Source organism: Triturus cristatus, chromosome 10 (assembly GCF_964204655.1).
Source record: "Triturus cristatus chromosome 10, aTriCri1.1, whole genome shotgun sequence".
In the NCBI taxonomy this organism is placed as follows: domain Eukaryota; kingdom Metazoa; phylum Chordata; class Amphibia; order Caudata; family Salamandridae; genus Triturus; species Triturus cristatus.
The window spans coordinates 1,067,224,999-1,067,245,405 of record NC_140593.1 but is presented as its reverse complement, the minus strand read 5'-3'; the positions used below and the strand labels follow the sequence as shown (position 1 = coordinate 1,067,245,405).

At 44.1% G+C, this 20,407-nt stretch overlaps 1 protein-coding gene across 2 annotated transcripts in view; it reads left to right on the top strand.

Moving 5' to 3' along the window:
* The window catches only part of BRAT1 (BRCA1 associated ATM activator 1), a 233,146-nt gene that overhangs the window by 152,778 nt on the left and 59,961 nt on the right, over window positions 1-20,407 (top strand). For both annotated transcript variants that reach the window (XM_085629208.1, XM_085629210.1), the window contains exon 10: window positions 6,534-6,613. In XM_085629208.1, the coding sequence (XP_085485334.1) occupies window positions 6,534-6,613 (80 nt within the window). The remainder of the gene's footprint in view (window positions 1-6,533; window positions 6,614-20,407) is intronic.

Genomic DNA, 20,407 nt, shown 5'->3' with positions numbered 1-20,407 from the left:
AATAAAATGCAGTCAATCCCCTTCCCCCGTACTCCGCCCTCCAGCCAAATCAGAACGTGGTGCAGTGACCAGTCCACCAAACTGATCACAACTGTACAACATTCACCCCAACAGCGTCTATGCTACGAGGTAGGTCATCCACAGGAGTAATCCACAATGAATGTGCGATAAAACCAATATGCCCCCCGCCCCATCCCCCAGCAACCCCCCCCCCAACGTAACCCCCCCCCAGCATGTCGCCAGTATGTATCATAATTACATGTGCATCAAAGCCTCACCTACCACTCGTCGGATATAAAAGGGTACACTCATGTAAACAAATCAAAATGTCACTTGAAACTAAAACTATATATTTGAAGTTGAGATCTTTTTCTGAGGATGTGTGCCCTTACACAGAAAAGACAGACAATAGGCGGTGCACACATACCAGGAAATACAAAAACACTGACGATAGACTCATTGATGGGCCACAGTGTGGGCCGACACAGACAGAAAAAAAAAAGCGTGAAAGTGGAACTCCGGAGTAAAGAAATTAAGCACATTGATTTATTGTCACTCAATAAGCCAGAACTCTGAGTATAAACACTCATCTTCAAGGAAAGTCAGTGTATTTTGCACCATTTAGACTAACATGATGAGGTGACAGCTCTTTTAGTCAGTGCTCATTGCGAACACCTGGATCTGTTCTGTAAAACTCCAATTACTGAAGACTTGCAGGAACTAGTTGTGAAGTGCCGATCAGTGATATGTGAGATGTTATTTAAAAAGATGCGCCTTCAACTTTTTTCTAAATTTTAAGAGTTTCGAGTCTGATTTGCAGAATTATGTTTTTCCAAACTCTTTCAGTGTACTTTGAGAATGCTAGGCCCCTGTTTCCTTACTTTATGCACTTTTAATTTCCAGACTGACAATGTTCTTGTTCTTAAATTTTTTTTGGGAGATGTTTAGTTGACCATTATAGGATCTTAATTATTATTCATAAAGCATACAATAGTCCTGCCAACGTGCAGATCCTATAACAATTTTTAAACCAGTCATGTCAAACGCCTGTGTAACAGCAACACTAGATTTCCATTTAAAAACAAAAAAATAAATTGTTCCCTGTTCCAATAAGTAGATAGGCTCTAAGGAGATAAAACTGCTCTGTCACTTTAGGGCTGCCCAAGGACCACTAGACTTTCAGCACATAGTACAGCGAGAGTTATCCCAGTTAACCTTAGTTCACTTTGAAAGCCTCCTGAAGGACATAGTATCTTGCCTCTAGATATTTCATTGCTTTCCAGCAGTCCCGCCTGGAAGGAATGAGGTTTATTTAGTAATTTCATGGATGAAAACATGAAAACATAATGGAGAACTTGTGTTACAGGTAAGTTAATTTTCTTTTCTGTCATGAGTGTTCACTATTATTTATAAACACTGACTCAAATAGCAAGCCCATCTCTTCCTAAGTGTCGGGAGTACTAGATACAATAAAAACATATTGATATGGCTTGAACATCTAAGATGTATGCATACTCAGGTGCCAAAATGTTTTGGAGACACTCTTGTAGGCTAGAAACTGAGTACAACTGGTCTAAGGCTGAAGTTATTTTTTGCTCTTTCATATTTTTTAGGCAAGTGAGAATCTTCTTATGAAAAATTACGTACATTTTGGGTTGCAACACAGTGTATCCTAGTTCTATTTCTCCATCGCCTGTTAGATGAACCATAACTTTGATGGAAAGAAAACAAAGAAGGCCATTTATAAAAACACAGCGATGTAGAATTCCAATAGCAGGACGCCCAGGACATATTGTTTGGGGTCAAGGGCAACAGGTTTTCATGTGTATTTTGTCCTTGGAACAAGTAGTCCCAACCGCCTGCAGCACAAACCCTTTGGCTGCCAGTTTGCAGTAGCACATTATGGATCAGGGAAGGACACTGTCTGCAGTTAGTGATATTTTTGTCCATATGTTAATGCTGTTCAAACTTGTATTTATGGTTCATTAATTGAAAACCTTCATTATTAGGGTGAGTACTCTTAAGTAAATGTTGTAAGCTCTGACTGCACTACTGACAGTGGTTCCAGTATAAAAATGTGTGCACACGTTTTCAAAATTTAGCAATATGAGGCTATGTATAATGCTCCCAAAATGCTCTCTGATTTGATGCAAATATTTGCAGAAGCTTGAAAGCAAGATTAATTGTTTGCTTTCAAAATAAAATGTTAATAAAAAAATGAAAGCAGCAAAAAACATTTAGCTAAACTATTGTAAAATTTCAGGTACAATTTCTTTGCAGCATCATTTAGTTACATGTGTTGATGCATGATAGTATTCCCCAAAAATATTCATAATGGAAAATCAGTGTAACCAGTTTCAATAAGTTTATGGGAAACAAAAATAAACAAGCACAGGCAAAGCCAGTAGGTCTGAAATTGGTTGTCAGCTTTTTAAATTTGTCAATGTGTGAATTGTTTTGGCATGCTTTTTGTAAAACCTTATTGGTGTGGGAGCTGCCAGGCCCTCACCATTATAACAAACACTGGCAAAAGCAAAAATTGTTTTTCGTCTCAAAAAGCACACACTGCCACAGTAGTTACTGGCACTGAACAAAACTACTTTGTGTGCCAATATGCTCCTTGTGAAAGAGCAGAAAGCCGATAGAGAGAGAGAATTTTAATAAACGCAAAAGGTCTTGGTCAAAATCAGACCAAATTAGGGGCCCAATTATTAAACAAAGTCTCAAAAGTGCACCCATGGTATATCCTTGCATTAAGTGAAGCTGCCCCGCGCAGCTATAGAGGAGTTTGGCTCTGGTTCACCACTCGGCAGTCACCTACCCAGCCGGACGTCGGACACTGTTTTTCCTTGTCTCCCCGTTGTGCCTCCTACACCCTCCCCCTCCTCTTCCCTCCATTATTCTCCGTCAACCTCACCTATTCCTTCCCTCTCTCACCTAATTCTTCACTCCCCTTGCCTATTTATTCCCTCCTGTTTATGCTATGCTTTTGTATTTATGTAATTCCTGTAACTACGCTCCAGTAACCGATGTCACTTTGTAACCATGTTCTGAAACAATGTTTCTTCCTCATGTAAAGCGCTCTGATACTGCCGGGCCTAGCCAGCGCTATATAAAACTCAATAAATAAATATACGTCTTTTGTGAATTCCCAAGAATTTACAGAAGTAGGACAGGAAATAGTACTCCTAGAAAATATTTGTGAACGGCATTTTAGCATGAGCAAATTTGCATGTGTAGATTTGCTCATGCAAAAATGTGAGTGTTTGAAAGTTCACTTTCCCTTCAACCACTTTTTTCCTAACTCTGGCAGAAGGTTTACGTCTGTCATTGCCAGTAGTAAATTTCCAACATTTCTCAGTACGGGAAAAGATTAGAGGAGAGTTGTTGAAAACATTAGAAACATGAAAGTTGCTAGGTTTGCACAGACTCAAAGGGACAGTCTAACCCTGGAACTATTGCTTACCACTACCTTCAGCCCCAGTATGAAGATCTGCGGAAACATGGCAACATAAGGGGATTGCAAGTATTTAAACACTACTATGGTATGAGCCCTGGCATAATCAGAGGGGCTATATCAGAGCTCTTATATAATGAGATTACCATAATTTGTCACCGCACTACATGGCACCAAAAGGACAAGTGGATTTTGTTAAAGGACAAGTAGATTTATGAAGCAACCTGCCCCATGGACAAGTAGATATTTTATTAAATTCCACACCCATCATCGCAAGAAGAAAAGAAAGTGTGGAAACATGAGAATTAATGCATGCAAGTATGAAAAAAGGTGAAAAGACACTTTTTACTAAGTCCTCCGGAGATGTAAAGGAATATGCGCTTGATTTCTACCTTTTAAATAACACAAGTACCAAAAGCAGGTACCCCAGGTAGGAGACCTTTCCAAGCTACTCCATTCGAACAGATAGAAGATTGAAACTTGAACACTGAGATCAAGCAGGCTCAAGTGAAACAGTATGTAAACAGGCAGAGCATTGTTTACTGGAATTCTCTCAAAATGAGGAGTCCGAAATGATGGCCCTGATACTTTCATTTGCAATGGTTATGTTTATGGCATTCAAATTCCCTTGATCCACAATAGGAAGGATAGGCATCCACTACACTGCGAGAGACTTGCTCTCTTCCTTCCTGGCCGATAGAACGCAGGTGGTCACACTGGGGCCATATCAATCGACCAAGATGTCACTTCCCTGTGGGGTTCCTCAAGGCTCCTCCCTTAGTCCGACACTATATAACATCTATGTGTCGGACCTTGCACGGGTCATCAAAGCATACGGGATGAGCCTAACCTCATATGCAGATGACACGCAACTGGTGATGGCCATTAAAGGTGACGGGCTGGAAGTGGCAGAGCGCTTCCAAATTGGAATGAGGGCGATTGGAGAGTGGATGACAAGTAATTGCCTGAAACTAAACTCCGATAAAACGGAGGTGGTCATCTTTGGATCCCTCTTCCCGATTTGGCCTGTATCCTGGTGGCCACCAGCCTTCGGTACCCCTCCTAGCCCGACCTTTAAGGTCAGGAATCTGGGAGTAATTTTTGATGATCATCTTAATTTCATGGCACATGCAAACAAAGTAGCAGCTACAGCCCATCATAAACTTAGAATGATAAGGAAAATCATTCCTTTCCTACCAGATGCTGCTGCCAAAACTTTGGTCAGTTCCTTAGTACTTTCATCCTTAGATTACTGCAATGCACTCTTTCTAAATGCCCAAATTAGAGTAACCAAAAAATTGCAGACAATACAGAATTCAGCAGCACGTCTGCTGTCTCGAGCACCTAAGTTTACACCCATTTCTGACCCTATCAGGACATACCATTGGCTGACGATCCAAAACAGGATCAAGTTTAAATCACTTTGTATAGTTTACAAGGCACTCCATGATCAAGGGCCACGCCCTCTTAAGGATCAGCTTGTACTCTATAGACCGGCTAGACAGCTTCAATCCACAACTCTCAACTAATTAGTGGTTCCACGTTCCAAAACAGTCTCTTGGGGTGACCGCCATTTTTCAGTTGCGGCTCCCAAGATGGGGAACACTTTGCCACAACATATTAGATCCAGCCCCTCACTCTCCCTGTTTCGGAAGAAACTGAAAACTTGGCTGTTTAACCAGTAACAGGGACCAAGATCCTCCGATGCTATCCATATCTTGGGGAAAGATAGCTGCTACAGTCTAACGCCGAGACGCCTACGGGTATTCGTTCGCGCTCAATAAATGTCAGAAATAAATAAATAAATAGTTAGGGTTAAAGAATCAGAAATTTTGTACTTCAAAGCCATCAAACATACTTTGACTTCCAATAGAGTTGTTGTCCATAAACGACGATACAGGACGTACAGGAAAAGCTATCTTTGGTTTTGAACAACACCAATGACTTTGGTCCCTAAAGGGTACAAGAGGCAATGCAAACTTGACTCTTAAAAATGTAGATCAACTTTCAACAGATGTCAAGCGAATTGCAGCACTAAAAATTTCTCACCGGGCTTCTTTGACCCTCAACCTTGAAAGTGCTATCCATACCTTCTAGGTCAACAAACATTTCAAGACCCTTAGGCATTGAAAAGATAATAATCCACGAGGCAGCCTTTTTGATGTAGATGCAGAATTCCTCGTAATGGCAGATGAGAGCAAGGGAGGCTAGTGAGCCAGAGCCTGTGCAAAACTGTTTAATATTGCCCACAGCAAGAAAAAGGTCTCCAAACCTAGTTAATACTGCAGGGTTCTCACCAGACAAGGCAAATAAGAGGATTCATGCTGTTAGAAAGAAAATGGGTCACACTTGTCCTATATAGTGGCAGTCTGAAGCTCTAGGTTTATTAAGCATATCAGGTTATCGTGAAAAGGGCCATTGCTATTGTAGAGAGAGCAAAGAACATCTATAGTTCTATGGATGATGCAAATCAGGCATTAGGCAATTGAGCACTCACTGAGTCATTCAAAAGTGTTCCTGGAATATGATTTTGGGTTTCAGGCCAGATATCCAAGATGGGAAGAGATCACCTTATGCCAGGTTTCTCTATGGGATAATAAATCGGGTGTGTTGCCTAAAATCACTGAATGAATCCCCAATTTTCATAACCGATAACAATAAAGTGAAGTACAACAACTTCCTGATATTGCAAGAGCAGGTTTAGGCAGTACTTGGTTATTTTCTAATACCATAAATGGACAGATTCTAAACTAAACAGGCCCCAAATGGCAATAGAATGCTGTCAGATGTTATCACATTGTTTGACTACTATTTACTTGCAACACTAGATCTCATGGATGCCTCAGTTCAACTACCAATGCATCTAAGACATTGCTGCTTCCTTGCAATTGTTAGCTGGCAAATATAATTTCAAAGTTACTTGCTACCATATACAAGTTGTATTGTAACTGCCTTGTATATGGTAATACAAATATTTAGATGTGCATAATTTTCTACCTTTTTTGAAGAAATCACATCATACTAGTTTAATGTGTTTAGAGTTTTCATTTGTTTTAACAGTTTATTTTTTTTTTAGTCAATGTCAAGTGCGATTGGTTACCAAAGATATTTGACATACTTCTTGCTTACTTGAAGAGTCCAGATACCAGCCCTACAGTAAGTGCACTACATTAATCTAACAGCCTTCTTATTTCACGAAGTACTATCGCGCTTATACATTCAACAACTTATTTTTTTTATGTTTTAATGGCAGTTCAGGCCAGACATATCTTTAACAAGATGTTGAAGCTTTAGGCGTTTCAAATGGTCCCTATACTTACGCTTACATCCAGGCACATGTTTATCTGTCAGTACTTCCCACACCAACGTCTATATTCTGCACTAGTAATTGTATTTATATTTTCTTATTATTTTATATCCAATCATGTCTCACTTCATCTTAAATGTACGTTTATTATATTAAAATACTTTTCATTTAATTGTTTTAAATGTATTCTTAATATTACCTGGGCTTGTGTGGATTATGGAACAGGACATTTGTGGGCAATTAAACATGGGACACCTTCAGAAATGTAGTATTATTTGTACTTCTTAAAAATGTATACTTTTCTTGACTTCTAGACTGTTTTTACTTGACAACTTAGTGAAATGTATGTAAAAAATGAATGTAAAAAAACAAAGGTAACCAGGTGATCCACTGAGGACATGCTTTAATGTTAAATAATGTATGTTAAAAAGTTCTTTTTTTTCTAATTCCTTTAGACCTAAAATACTGAGAATATACCTATTTTACGATGGAAACCAAAAGGCACTTAATTCTCCATTTGCTTTTAATCCACCTTGACTTTGAAACGTTGATCCATGTACAAAGTAGATATTGTGTTTTTATTGTCATAGCTTATCCAACTCATAGTGGGTGCATAAGTTACTGCCTTTTCTTTTATTGGGACAACATAGCACCATTTAGGTGGTAACATGTAGCATATACTAAGGGATTTTGAGGTTGCAAAACCTGCAATACGCAAAATCACAGGGTTACAACTGTAAAATATCTTTTTAGGTCTTGGCTACACAGTACGTGGGCTGCCTCGAAGATATATGTTGTTACCATTTACTCGCTCCATTGTTGCGCTATTATCCTTTGTCCCTGTTTGCCGATGGCATGGACGTCATGCCTCTTCTTGTGTTTATCTGTCTCCAGAGCACGGACCAAGTACTTGTCTATCCACTTCTCCCGTTTTAGAAGCTACTTTTTTCTTTGTATTCGAGCACTCCACACGAGTTCTTGTGTTTTCACTCACCCCGTCCTCCGTCTCCTTCTGCCTCTTTCCCCCCCTTCCACCCTACCCATCCCAAACTCAGCCAGATTTCTCTCCCAATCCGAACGGCCTATATTGGCCTGGGACTCATAAAAAAAAAAAATAGCTCTCCCTATCCCTCCTACCCCCTCTCGGTTCATTGTTCATCTCACCTCCCCAACTCCCGTCTACATTACTACAAAAAGCGCTATGCCAGTTTCACAAATCTAAATGTTGCCCTTTACATGTCACCCCATATGCAGCACACTTGTGGTTTCACCAGCGAATGTATCTTATATAAGCTGAGAGAAATATGTCAGTTCAAACGATTGCGGTTGTTTTTAAATACAAACCAAACCCCTTGTGTTTACTCGTATAACGTTAACTTATTTATGAGTTTTGCGTTTCTAGTTTCAAGGTACTGCTGCTGCTCCATGCCTTATACGTCTGGTTCTTTAAACATTGTACACAGTTGCACGTCTGCATTTCTTTTTGTTTTTCGCAGTTTCCTGTCAGTTATTGTGCCTTTGTTCCGGCTGCGTCAGCTCAGGATAGACCTTCCTCCTATTGGCACCTCATGCACGATGGCATGTTTGCTCCTCCCGTATACGTGTAACCTGGTCATGTGAGCTTAAAGGGCTTCAGGGAGATGTCCTGTATTGAATGTACACGCTGATCTGATGATTTTTCATCTACATTATACCAATTTTATTTGTTCAGATTTTGTTACCATACCAACCCATGGTACAATTTTCACTTTTGTTACGTTGAATTATTTGGTACAGCGTGATATTTTGCCCATCACTCATTTCTGGGAACAATGGTCGTGCTGTGTTGCTCAGTTGTGACGCTTTTAAGAAAAGCATGGTCTTATTTTTTTTTCACTTGTTTTTTTTTTATTTTGTGATTGTGATTATGGGTCATCTATGTCTATTTCTGCACGGATTTTTGTGCTGAGCAATGTTTTGTCCAGACATATGGAGTCCTTGGATTTATGGTTTTATACCAATGTTATCTAACTGATTTGGTCAGTTCCTCGTATGTTACTGCTCTCTGACATTTAATTCAGGCTAGGTTCTACTGTCTATAATTTACGAATCATCATAGCTTCAAACCGCAGAAGGCTTGTTTTAGCATCATTGCCAACATGTGTTAAATGTCATTTTGAGTGTTGTTGTGTTCCATACACTGTTGCATCAACGTGGCTTTCAGAATCTTTTTGCAAATAGTGCCATGGGACTCATAAATAAAATGGCTCTCCCAATCACTCCCACCCCCTCCCTCTTCGCTGTCATCTAGCTCGCCACCACCCTCCACATTACTACAAAAAGCGATATGATGGCCAGTGTTGGCTGCTCAATGGCGCTTTGTTTTATTTACTTTAAGCATCCTTAAAAAGCATTAACAAAGCCAAAGAGCTCATATATATATTTTTTTCTTCCAGATAACATAGCAGGGCGAAATAAAAACGAAACATTTTAAAATCAGTCTTTCCAACAGCTCGAGTTTAGCACTGTGATGTCTATAAATAGTGACTGCGCTCTACAGGACTGGTCGTAGCTTGAGTACACAGACATGTTTACATGCTCTTGGATGTGCTAAGGTAACAGGCCCACAGACATTAGAATACCCTTTCTTAAACGAGCCTTCGCATAATACAGGCTCTTTGACACCTGCACCGTTTGCTGCCTATGTGGAAGGAGCCATTTCAATATGTTTGAATGAATTTAATAGCCGGACCGAGTGAGAGATCCCTGATAAACACATACCAGCTGACATTCAAAAAGCAAAACTTGTGCTTGCGAATTTCAAAATTATTTGCATTTAACATGGTACAGTGTAGTAAATTCTTGTCTTATGCATCTTAATAGTTTTTCTTGCATATGCTTCATCGTCGCCCTCATATCCTTTGTCCCCGTTTGTTGATGGAACGGCCTCTTCTTCGCTCGCTTTGCCAATCCTTTTTTACTACCTTTCAGCCATGCTGAACAGTAGACTTGCTGCTATTCAACATAGCTAAAAGACATTGACATTAACAATGCCTATAGCTCTCGGATTGCTGAGATCTCTGGGCTTTGCCAATGCTTGTCCTTATGTACCATCACCATTTTGCAATTCAGAAGTTTTTCCAAATCACAAAATGGGGTTTGCAGTGCATATTGAATCACAGTTTGGAAGCAGGCTTCCTTTCCAATTTCATGTTGGTATGGTATGTATCAATGGATTGCGACCGCAGTCCTTTGCAAATCATTGACCAGTTAATGACTTGCAGGTTTGGGGGCATTACTAGTTCCCATAGTGGAAGGGGTCCCCTTAGGGCCCCTTCCCGAATCACGTGGCAGTCTTGGAGGTCTAATTACTGGTCCAGGAAATCAGTGCCCGCTCTCACTGAAGTTTTCCAAAATGGAAAACATTTTTTGAAGCAGCCCTGGTTCCTTTAAGGAACACATGCTGCTTAAAAAATGTTTCGTTTTGGAATGCAATAATAAGAATGGTGGTGTGCTGTCCCTAGAATGCCACCAACTCTGTGATTGCAACCAATCACAGAAGGTCACACATTTTGACCTGCCTAATGAACCTTAATTAGGCAGATTGTTCTGTGACCTGCTGCAATTTGTTAATTTGTGAACGAACTCACTATCACATAGGTAGGTTTGCAAAATCTGATTCAATTTGCAAAATGTTGAGGCATATTTTGGGACCACGTTTTGCAAATCAAATTTTATCACACCCAGCCCATAGCTCTTACCCTCTTGTCTGTGCTTTATATATATTTAGCTCATGCACCATCTGGTCACACGTCTGAGCGTGGCCCCTCTTTACTGGGTGGTGCTCCTGAAACGTCCGACGTACAAATAGCCGGTGATTATTCCAGTATTTATATGCCTGCATATTCAACCAATGGAACTGGCTATGGCAAAAGAACTTGTATCCATTCAGAAGGTGTTTTACTTGCTTTGTGATGTTTAGTCGCCTGCTCTAGCAGTAGGCTGGAAAGTGAAGGACTAGGAAAAAGGGGAAAATAAAACTATATCAAATAATCTAACCATGCTGAGGACTTGAAGAACTGCGACACAGAGAAGCATGAAGCACAACCAAAATGTTATGTTAAAAGTTTTTTAAAGCACAATGGTTGGTCCCTGTTGTGTTCAAATAATTATTCCAAGGGCCACACTTACCATTTGCCCGCAATATCAAGTAAATAAGGAGCAGTTGGCAACGTGGAAGGTTCAAACGTTTATTAGTCACCATAGATCTCTATATAGAGGAGCCTCGTCGATCCTCACCCATCAGGTGCGCCGAGGAAGACTGCTGGCTCCTTGACAGTAACACACTTTTATACATTATCAGCACAGCATACAAAACCTTATATGTGGAAAAGTACCAGTTAGTCCTGGCACCCCTAATGAGCTCATGCCTATTTCTAGTTTCGGTTACACATACAAAGGGTTACTATCTTTACAGAGAAGGTCGGAAGGGTGACTCCCTTCTCGTCCCAGGTCTAGAGGAATTCGCTTGATACTCCCTTTTAGCAGATGTGACCTTGCTTCTCAGCAACTCTGTCTGTCTCCTAATAATTACTGAAGAAGGGGAAAGGCAGATGGTGTGTAGAAAGGCCACGTGACTCCCCAAGCGAAAGAGCCGCAATCCAAGATGGAGGCGGTTCGGTTCTCGGCCCTTTTTGTCATGCTAAACATAACGGGGATTTCGATCCTTTGAATGCACCATGGCTAATCATACCATCATTAGATATACTGCGCTAATCATACCATAATGACTTGAATACCTCAGAACGGCCCTTTTAGCGCAGCATAGCTAATAACGGGGTCAGTCTTCAAAAATCCCCTCATCGATCTGCATTAGGTCATGCATCTCCTTTTGAGCCCGCTGAGTATCTATCCTGGTTTGGACGGGCGTGGGCTTAGGGATGGATCGGCGAACCTGAGCCGCACAATATGCACAGCAGGCCGGCCCGCACTGTAGACAAATGCAACAGGTGAAAAGGAACCCTACCACTCCCAGGAGAATCATGAATAACTTCCATCCCCAGGTGGTCACCAAATCCCAGAACCACCCGGACAAGGACCAAGTACCAGTCTCGGTGTGAATTTCAGAGGCCAGTCGATGCAGTTTCTGGATAGCTAGATGGACGGAAGGGGCGGAGTCAGGTATATATACACAACAGGAACTGCCGATGACTCTACAAGCTCCTCCACGATCAGCTAGGATAACCTCTAAAACAAGACTATTTTGAAGGGTCACGAGCCGGGTCGTCTGGAGCTCCACAGTGATATTAGTTAATATCCCTGCGGTAGTATTAACCACCCCTTCCACCACTCTGGATAACCTCCTAACTTCCTTACTATTGAGGATGGGTCCCCATATGGGCAACGCCCCTTTTATGATATCAACGAAGTGTTGGGCTGGAGTGTCAGTCTGGTCAGTGGCATCATTACTGGCGGCTTCAGCTTTTAGGCTCCGCCGACTTAAGGAATGAGACTTATGATAATCAGAAGGAGCTATGTAAACTGGTGGGTAAAGGAAAGATAAGTAACACCTACCCATCCATCCTCTGGGTAGCCAAGTGTATGCGTTTTCACCGCACACAAAATAAACATTGGGAGGGGTGAGTGTAGGGGGGCTACTGAATGTCTGCAGTCTATAAGTGTAATTACATCTACTATACCCTACGAACAAATGCCCAGTACCCTGCACGCAGAAAGAGGAGGATGTATTCAACACCGGGACCGGAATAATTTTTTCATCTGAGACATTTCGCTCTTGGAAGTATTTGAAATACTCAGTAAAGTTAAAAGTCATGAAATCCAGTACTTCATCCCTCAACCAGGTATCATTTTCATGATCAGTGTATACATTCATGCAGGCGGTGGGGTCAAGGGTGCCATCCGTTCCCTCAGCATTAGGGGTAAAACCTTGGTGTGTCTCTATATATGCTAAAATCAAGGCATAATCCTTCTCTGAGAATCGACGTCCATCTATAGTATAGTGTTCGTACAACATGGATAACATTTTAAACCAAGCTTCGCAACTACCTAAATAAGATAAAGGCACTGATATAAACAAATCTTGCTTATGCATTACTGACGGAAGAAGCCCACAGACCCAACAATCGGTAACGTTTGTGGAGCTATGAGTCTGGTGCAGCATTTCAATAAAAGCATTATGTACATATGTCTGTCGGTGTCTTTCCTTATGAGGGGCAAAGGTCTGGAAATGATGTTCCTTAGGGGCAGGAGTAGACATTATCAAGGTGTGTACAGGGTGACGAAACTCTAGATATATGAACAAACCTAAACATAGTACAAATGATACCATCAGTATAGAAATGAAAACAATTTTAACACGCAAGCTCCATGAGGAGAACATTGGCAAATGCGGGGGAACGGCACGGGGTACTATGGGACGCCCGTCTTCAGGGACAAAACGAGCAAAAGGGTACATTTCCTCACTAGAAGTCCAATATAATCTCGGGAAAAGGTGTCTACGAGCAGTTCGACCTGCCGGAGGGTGCTTCTTTCCTGTGTCCGTTATAGAGCCTCACAGGCAGACTCCTATTGTTCAGAAAAAAACAAAAAGGTAAAAACTTCTCGCGTTGGAGTCACACTTGACGCAACCCGTGTTGAAAAAGAGAACTCCACCTGGGCCCCTCCGTTTATCTGATCAATGTCTCTATCTTCATTCTGAACAGAGCTTTACTTAAAGTTCCATGCTCTCAACGAGTTCAGTCCAGTGTTCCAACAATCCTCAGGTCTCTGCGGGGGCCTCCAGCTGCACTTGCCGGGACTAGACCTGGGATTGTCTTATTTCCGGGGCCGCAGGTGATATCGATCCCGACCAGAGGTTTCGGGATTCGCAAACAAGGTGGGCACAGGGGGGTCAGACGAGGAGCTGGGCTCCCGACCAGATGCTTCACTTTGGACAATTGGGTGGCCACAGAAAGGGGTTTTCACGCTCACAGCACTCTCCCCTTGCCCGTCAACCTCTCTGCGGGTGTCCGGGGAAAGTGACTCTTCTGTGCTGGGTTCACCTTGAGTTGGCTGACCTTCCTCCTGGTCGAGTTGTTCCTTTGGCAATGGGAGGGGAACTCGCTTAAGATGGGAGATATGGATCCAGTGCTGCTTCCCTTCGACTTTCACCGCCGTTCGCGTGGCCAGGAGCACCTGATACGGCCGGGACCAGCGCGGATCCAAACTCGACTTCCGTTGGTAGTTTCGGACCAGGACCCACTGTCCCGGTTCTACGCTGTGTCCAGGACCCTCCGGCAGGGGCTGCAGTGCGGCAGATATCTGTTGATGAATGGAACGAAGATCTTTAGTCAAAACATACAAATAGTCGGTCAACATAGGATGATCAATGTCCCTGAAAGATTTGGGCCGGGGTACTCCCCATACGTCGGCCGGTCTGCCAAAAATGACTTCATAAGGGGAGATACCTCTCCGTGAATGGGGAGTAGTTCTTACCGACAACAGGGCCAGTGGCAGGAGATCGGGCCATTTTAATCCTGTCGTGTCCTGAAGCTTAGCCAATCTTAACTTCAAAATCCCATTATATTTCTCAACTAGACCCGCTGACTGGGGATGTCGAGCTGCATGAAACTTCTGCCGGATGGACAGACCCTTGCATACATACTTAACTAGGTTAGCATTAAAATGTGTCCCGTTGTCACTCCAAATCACCCGTGGCAACCCATATCGAGGAAAGAACTCTTTCACCAGGGCTTTCGCAGTTGCCAGAGCAGTATTCTCCTTCGTGGGATACGCCTCTACCCACCTACTAAAGGTACAAATCACTACTAGCACGTATTTCAGATTGTTAACTCGCTCTAGCTGTATGTAATCTATTTGGAGTACTTCGAAAGGCAGAGTGGGTGGTGCAAAACTACCCGCCAGGACGGGGATACTGACCCCAGGATTATGCTGGAGACAAATTATACAATGCTGGACCAAGTTCCTAGCTGTCTTATGGATATTAACATTATACCAGACAGGATCCAATATGGCACAGATGGCCTGAACTCCCACATGCGAAGGTCCGTGTGCCATGGTTACCACCGCATTTACAAATGCGTTCGGCAGTAACCATCTACACCTCTCTGACAGATCGGTCCAACACCCATTCTCATCAAGCCTCCCCACTTGCTCTTGCCAGTATGTCAGCTCTTCCGGGGTCACCTCTTTCTGCAGCTCTTTCACGCTATCTATGGTGTTGTTAAAAACCCCTGTTTCTATCATTTTTGTTACTACAAGCATGGAAGTGGTGTCAGATTGGGCCGTTTCCTTGGCGATCCGGTCTGCAAAGAAATTTCCCCCCCCCACATCATCAGTTATAACTTTGTGTGCACTGCATTTGACTATAGCCAGGGTCTTGGGCAATGTTAATACGGCTAGTAACCGTTCAACTAATGGCCCATTCTTTATTCTCTCACCATGGGATGTCAAGAATCCCCTTTCCGCCCATAACCTCCCGAAGCTGTGTGCTACACCGAACGCATACTGGCTGTCGGTGTAGACATTCAGCCTGATGCCTTTCCCTAACTCGCAGGCCCTGAATAATGCAATCAATTCGGCCGCCTGGGCCGACCGGTATGGTATCTTCGCCGCCTCAACTACCGTTTGCAGAGTAGTGATCGCATAAGCCGCAGCTGTCGTACCATCCGGTAATCTGAAGCATGACCCATCTACATACAATTCCCCTTGGGCATCAGATAGTGGGGTGTCAGTTAGATCTATCCGGCCCTTGGTTTCTTCTTCAGTTCGAAAGATACAATCATGTACGTCTTGTCCACCGCCTCCCGAAGGGAGGGGTAACAACGTGGCAGGATTCAAATTAACACATCTCTTGATCGTTATGTGAGGTGCAAACAGGGTCAATTCGTACCCTGTAAGACGCGCACTAGTTAAGTGCTGCGTCTGTGTCCTGTTTAATAATACGTCCACAGCATGAGGCACCATTACTGTCAGATCCGTATTCAGGACTAGCCCTTCCGATTGTCTGATTGCTATGGCAACTGCCGCTGCAGCCCTCAGACAACTGGGAAGTGCTCTGGCGACATTGTCCAAAACCGCCGAGAAATATGCACAAGGCCTTTGCTTACCACCAAAGTCTTGTGTCAACACTGAAAGAGAACAACCGTCCACCTCATGCACGTAGAGCACAAAAGGTTTCCGGTAGTCAGGGGTGCCAAGCACAGGAGCAGAGCAAAGAGCAGTTTTCAGAGCGGAAAAAGCAGTCTGGCATTCATCAGTCCAAGGTAAAGGTTCATGCACATCCTTCGTAGTTAGATACAGGAAAGGTTTAGTCAAGAGAGAATAGTTAGCAATCCATTGGCGACAGTAGGAGGTTATGCCAAGCAAAGCGCGGACATCACGTTGCGTGCGAGGAACAGGCATGTTAGTTATGGTTGCAATGCGTTCAGAAGTTAACCGTCTTCCCTCCTTCGACAGGAGATGACCGAGATAGGTCACCTCCGGTCGACAATATTGAAATTTAGAGAGCGACACCTTGTTACCGTGAGTGGCCAGATGTCGTAGCAGGGTAACCGTGGCATCGCGGCAACCATGTTCTGTATCGGAAGCCACAAGGAGGTCGTCGACATACTGCAATAGGACATTACCTGGGGGCAATTGCAAAGAGTCCAATACCCTCTTCAGGGCTTGGCTGTAAATGCTAGGACTTTCGGGGTACCCCTGGGGGGCGCAACAGAATCTAAAGCTGCGGCCTCCCAATGAGAAACCGAACAAATGTCTACTATCCGGATGAATGGGAATACTAAAGAAAGCATTCTTCAAATCAATCACCGAGAAAAATGTGGCAGTGGGAGGAATCATGGTCAAAATGGAATTAATGTCTGGTACCACAGGATACTGGGGTACCACAATCTTATTAACTTCTCGTAGGTCAATCACAAATCGATAGGTATCAGCATAATCGGGGGACTGGGGTACAGGGGCTCGTTTAAGAATCGGAAGAATCGGGCTGTTGCAGATATTGGAAGCCGTTTCCTCCACCACCCCTGTTTTAATCAGATCAGAAATAATGGTTAGTAAAGCACGTTCACCCTCGGGGGCTATTTTGTATTGTGGGATCCTCGGCAATTTAGCATTCTGTTTCAAAGTGATGGACACTGGGGGAATTTGTAGGTACCCTACGTCAGTGTCCCCCAGGGCCCATAGATCCTTCGGGAGTTTTGCAAGCTCAGGGGGTAAGGAGTCCGTCTTTGAAAAACATTGGATGGAGGGGATGGAGGAATTCCTAATGGTCAGGTAAACTCCATCGGGGGAGCAAAAAATGCGGGCATGTAATCTTTTTAATATATCCATACCCAGGAGATTTTCCCCACACTGGGAGGTGAGGAGGAAAGGTGATTCGATCGTTACTGGTCCCACAGTAAGGGAAAGTGGCTTCGAAATGGGGCTGACCACCGGAGTTCCAGAGAACCCCACGGACACATTAGTCTGGCCAGACAGAGCGGCCCCCGGGACCAAGGCACGTGAAACAGAACTGTTCATAGCCCCTGTGTCAACCAAAAACTTATCTGATGCCTCCAGCAATTGTGCAAGGACATAAGGTCCAGCCTGATCTATCGGGATTGACACATGCCCCTTACTCTGCCCTTGGCTATCCTATGCTTGAGTGTACCCGATGTCTCCATCCGTCACACGTCCGTCATGGTAGTATTGTTTACCCTGACTTTGATCGAAATAATTCTGGCTGTTCTCACCTCGTACCGCCTGTTCTTGTCTCGTGTATCCACCTCGATGTCCACTTACTCTACCCCTTCCACGACCCCTAGAAGCAGTGTTCTGCTCATGCAATAACGGGCATTGAGCTCTCCAATGCCCCTCCTCCTTGCAGAAAGCACATTGATTTATGCCTAGATCCGTGCGCCCAGTCGTGTGCGTGGGCCCCGCCCCTCTTGGAACGAAATTCTGCAACCCTAACCCTCTTCCTCTTCCTCTACCCCTCTCCACTTGCTGTAGCAATACTCGTGTCTTCAAATCTTTCGACTTTCTTTCTGTCTTATCCTTGCTCTCGTTTTCCCGATGCTCATAATACTGAGCCATGCTTAATATCGTGGAAGGCGTGGTGGTCGTCCAGGTACTCTCAGCTGCCTGCAGCCGAGCCGATACCTCGGGTAGCAAATTGGTTACAAATCTATTAACAAATAAACGCACACCCCCCTCCGTAGCCAGGTCCTGTCCGCTGAAATCAATGAATACTCCCTCAAACCTTGTGAAGAAATCAGATACGCTCTCATCCTTCTTTTGCTTACAGGCCGTCAGCTTATCCCAATCTACTTTTCTAGGTGGAATCAATGAATGCATATAGGTTATTATTCTCTCAGGTAAAGCCAGTATCTCAGGTCGGGGCTTGTTCCCCGGTTTGCGATCTCTATCCCAGTTTCTCAGTTGGTCCCATGTCCCACCAAATTCCGTGACATGGTCCTGGTCATGTACCTGGCGCCAAATATCCACCGGTACCAATAGGGCAAAGAATAATTCAATATCTGCCAACGTCATTACTGCTGACGAGGCGGCTTCAGTCAGTTCTTTGTAATATGCAGTGGGGTTTTTCCTAGGATCGGGCAACTGGCCTTTCAAGGATAATACCTCACTCCGCTTCCAGGGGGTATAGACCCATTGTTCCTGGAACCGGGCGTCTATTCCCGGGCGGGTAACAACACCGTTGTCATCCACCACCGCGGCAACTTCCGGATGGAAGATAGGGTGTACTTCCCGCATAGGGAATTGGGAGGATCCGGCGGGAAGGGCGGACTGCAAACGAGTTCTATAAGAAACCAAAGTCTGCACCTTCCCATACACGTCTTCAGGCGTCAATTGGGATTTGTGGATCTGATCAAGGATATCATACAATATGGCCGGAGCTCTCCCTCCCTGGTGTACCTGTTCCCATACAGAGATGAGACGGTTGGCCATATGTTCCAGGGCATGCTGTTGCATTACCGGTTCGTAGTCCCTCATGGTACTCCAGATATCAGCAAGAGTATAAATAGGATGTCGCATCCACTGGGACGCTTGTGTGGCAATAGCTGCCCTTTCTTCCGTTCCCAAGGCAGAACGAGTGAACAACTTCCTACCCTCCGTTAGACTGGTCGGATGTACTGGAGTAGTCACAGCTGCTACTGGTGTTGTACTAGCGGAGGAGGAGGGCAGAACAGAAGGGGAAGACATTGACCCCGGCGGCAGCTGAGGGGTCCCGGCTGCAGCTGCCGTCAATAAATTAGGCAGCATGGCTATAACGTCAGACACAGATGTCGGCAACCGGGAGAGGTTCGGTAGGAAGGGAGGGGTAGTAGTGGCCGGGGGAGCCGAAGCCGAGGCCCCCAGGGACATATCTGGGGCCGGGGCTGAGGCCCTTGACACCTCTGGGTATAGTCTCTGGGGCACATAAGGGGGTGGTGGCCTGGTATCCAACAAATCCTCTATTTCATCTTCCGCATTCGGGCGGGTCACATAGCTTTTATCAATCTTTAGTCTAAATTCGCGATTCATGCAATCCAAGCCTTTCTCTACTCTTTCTCGGTCATAGGCCATAGCTTTCTGAGTAACGTTCTGTCCTGCCTTAGCTCTAGCTACTTTCTCTTCCCTTATTCGCCGTTGTTTGGCCTCCTTCTGCCATGCAATTAGAGCATCGAACATGGCCTGCCTACTTCGCCTAGAAAACAATTGTTCCTGTAGGAACGCAATTTTCTTTTCATCAAACGAACCAGTCTTGGGCCATTGTAACTCTTCATTACCCTTGGTGTACTTATGCCACAGAGTGCAGAACAATAGCGGAGAGATCCCATGTTTTACATACATAAAATGGCTTGGGCTGCCCTCCGGCGGGGCGGGTTGGCTCTCAGCTAATCTGGAGTCACTTGTGCGGCAGCAGCAGCCAAAGCAATTCAGTTTACTAAAACAGGACATTTTGGTTAGTTTTCAGACATGTACACATAAGACAACAATCAGTACAACTCATACGAAACATACAATCAGTATCAAAGAACCAAGCCCGTCGACTCTGGTTCACAGTCCAGACATAAAACTGCACGCGAGATTCCGGCCACCCTCCTGGCTCACCACTAAGAGCAGCCCCCCCCAATGAGGACTTGCCCCGTCGGGTGTATGCCCTGTGGCTACCCAGTCTAGGTCACCGGCCCCTCCACGTGCAATCCGTCAATATTCTTTCGACGCGCTATTTTTAATCAAATCAATACAATCTGTACGTACTTCGAGTCAGACCACTGTAATGCGAAAACCGATCAAGCAAAACACCACCTTCCGGTGCGTGCTTTCCAATCAATGCACCGCTATCCAGCGCGAGCTTCAAACAAATGCAGTCAGTGTTCTAACCAAAAAAAAGGCATTGCTTTCTACGAATGCTCTCAAATCAATCAAATAGCACACCGTCTCCGGCGCGTGCTCCAACAAAACCAATTGCACCGTTTACAACGCGTGCGTCTAATCAACTTCAACAAAAATAATGCACCGTTTACAACGCGTGCGTCAACAACAAAAATAATGCACCGTTTACAACACGTGCGTCAAATCAAATCAATCTATACTCACCGGGTGCACCCAGATACGAATGTTCATTCTCCGCTGCCAACTCCTCCTGATCAAATCCG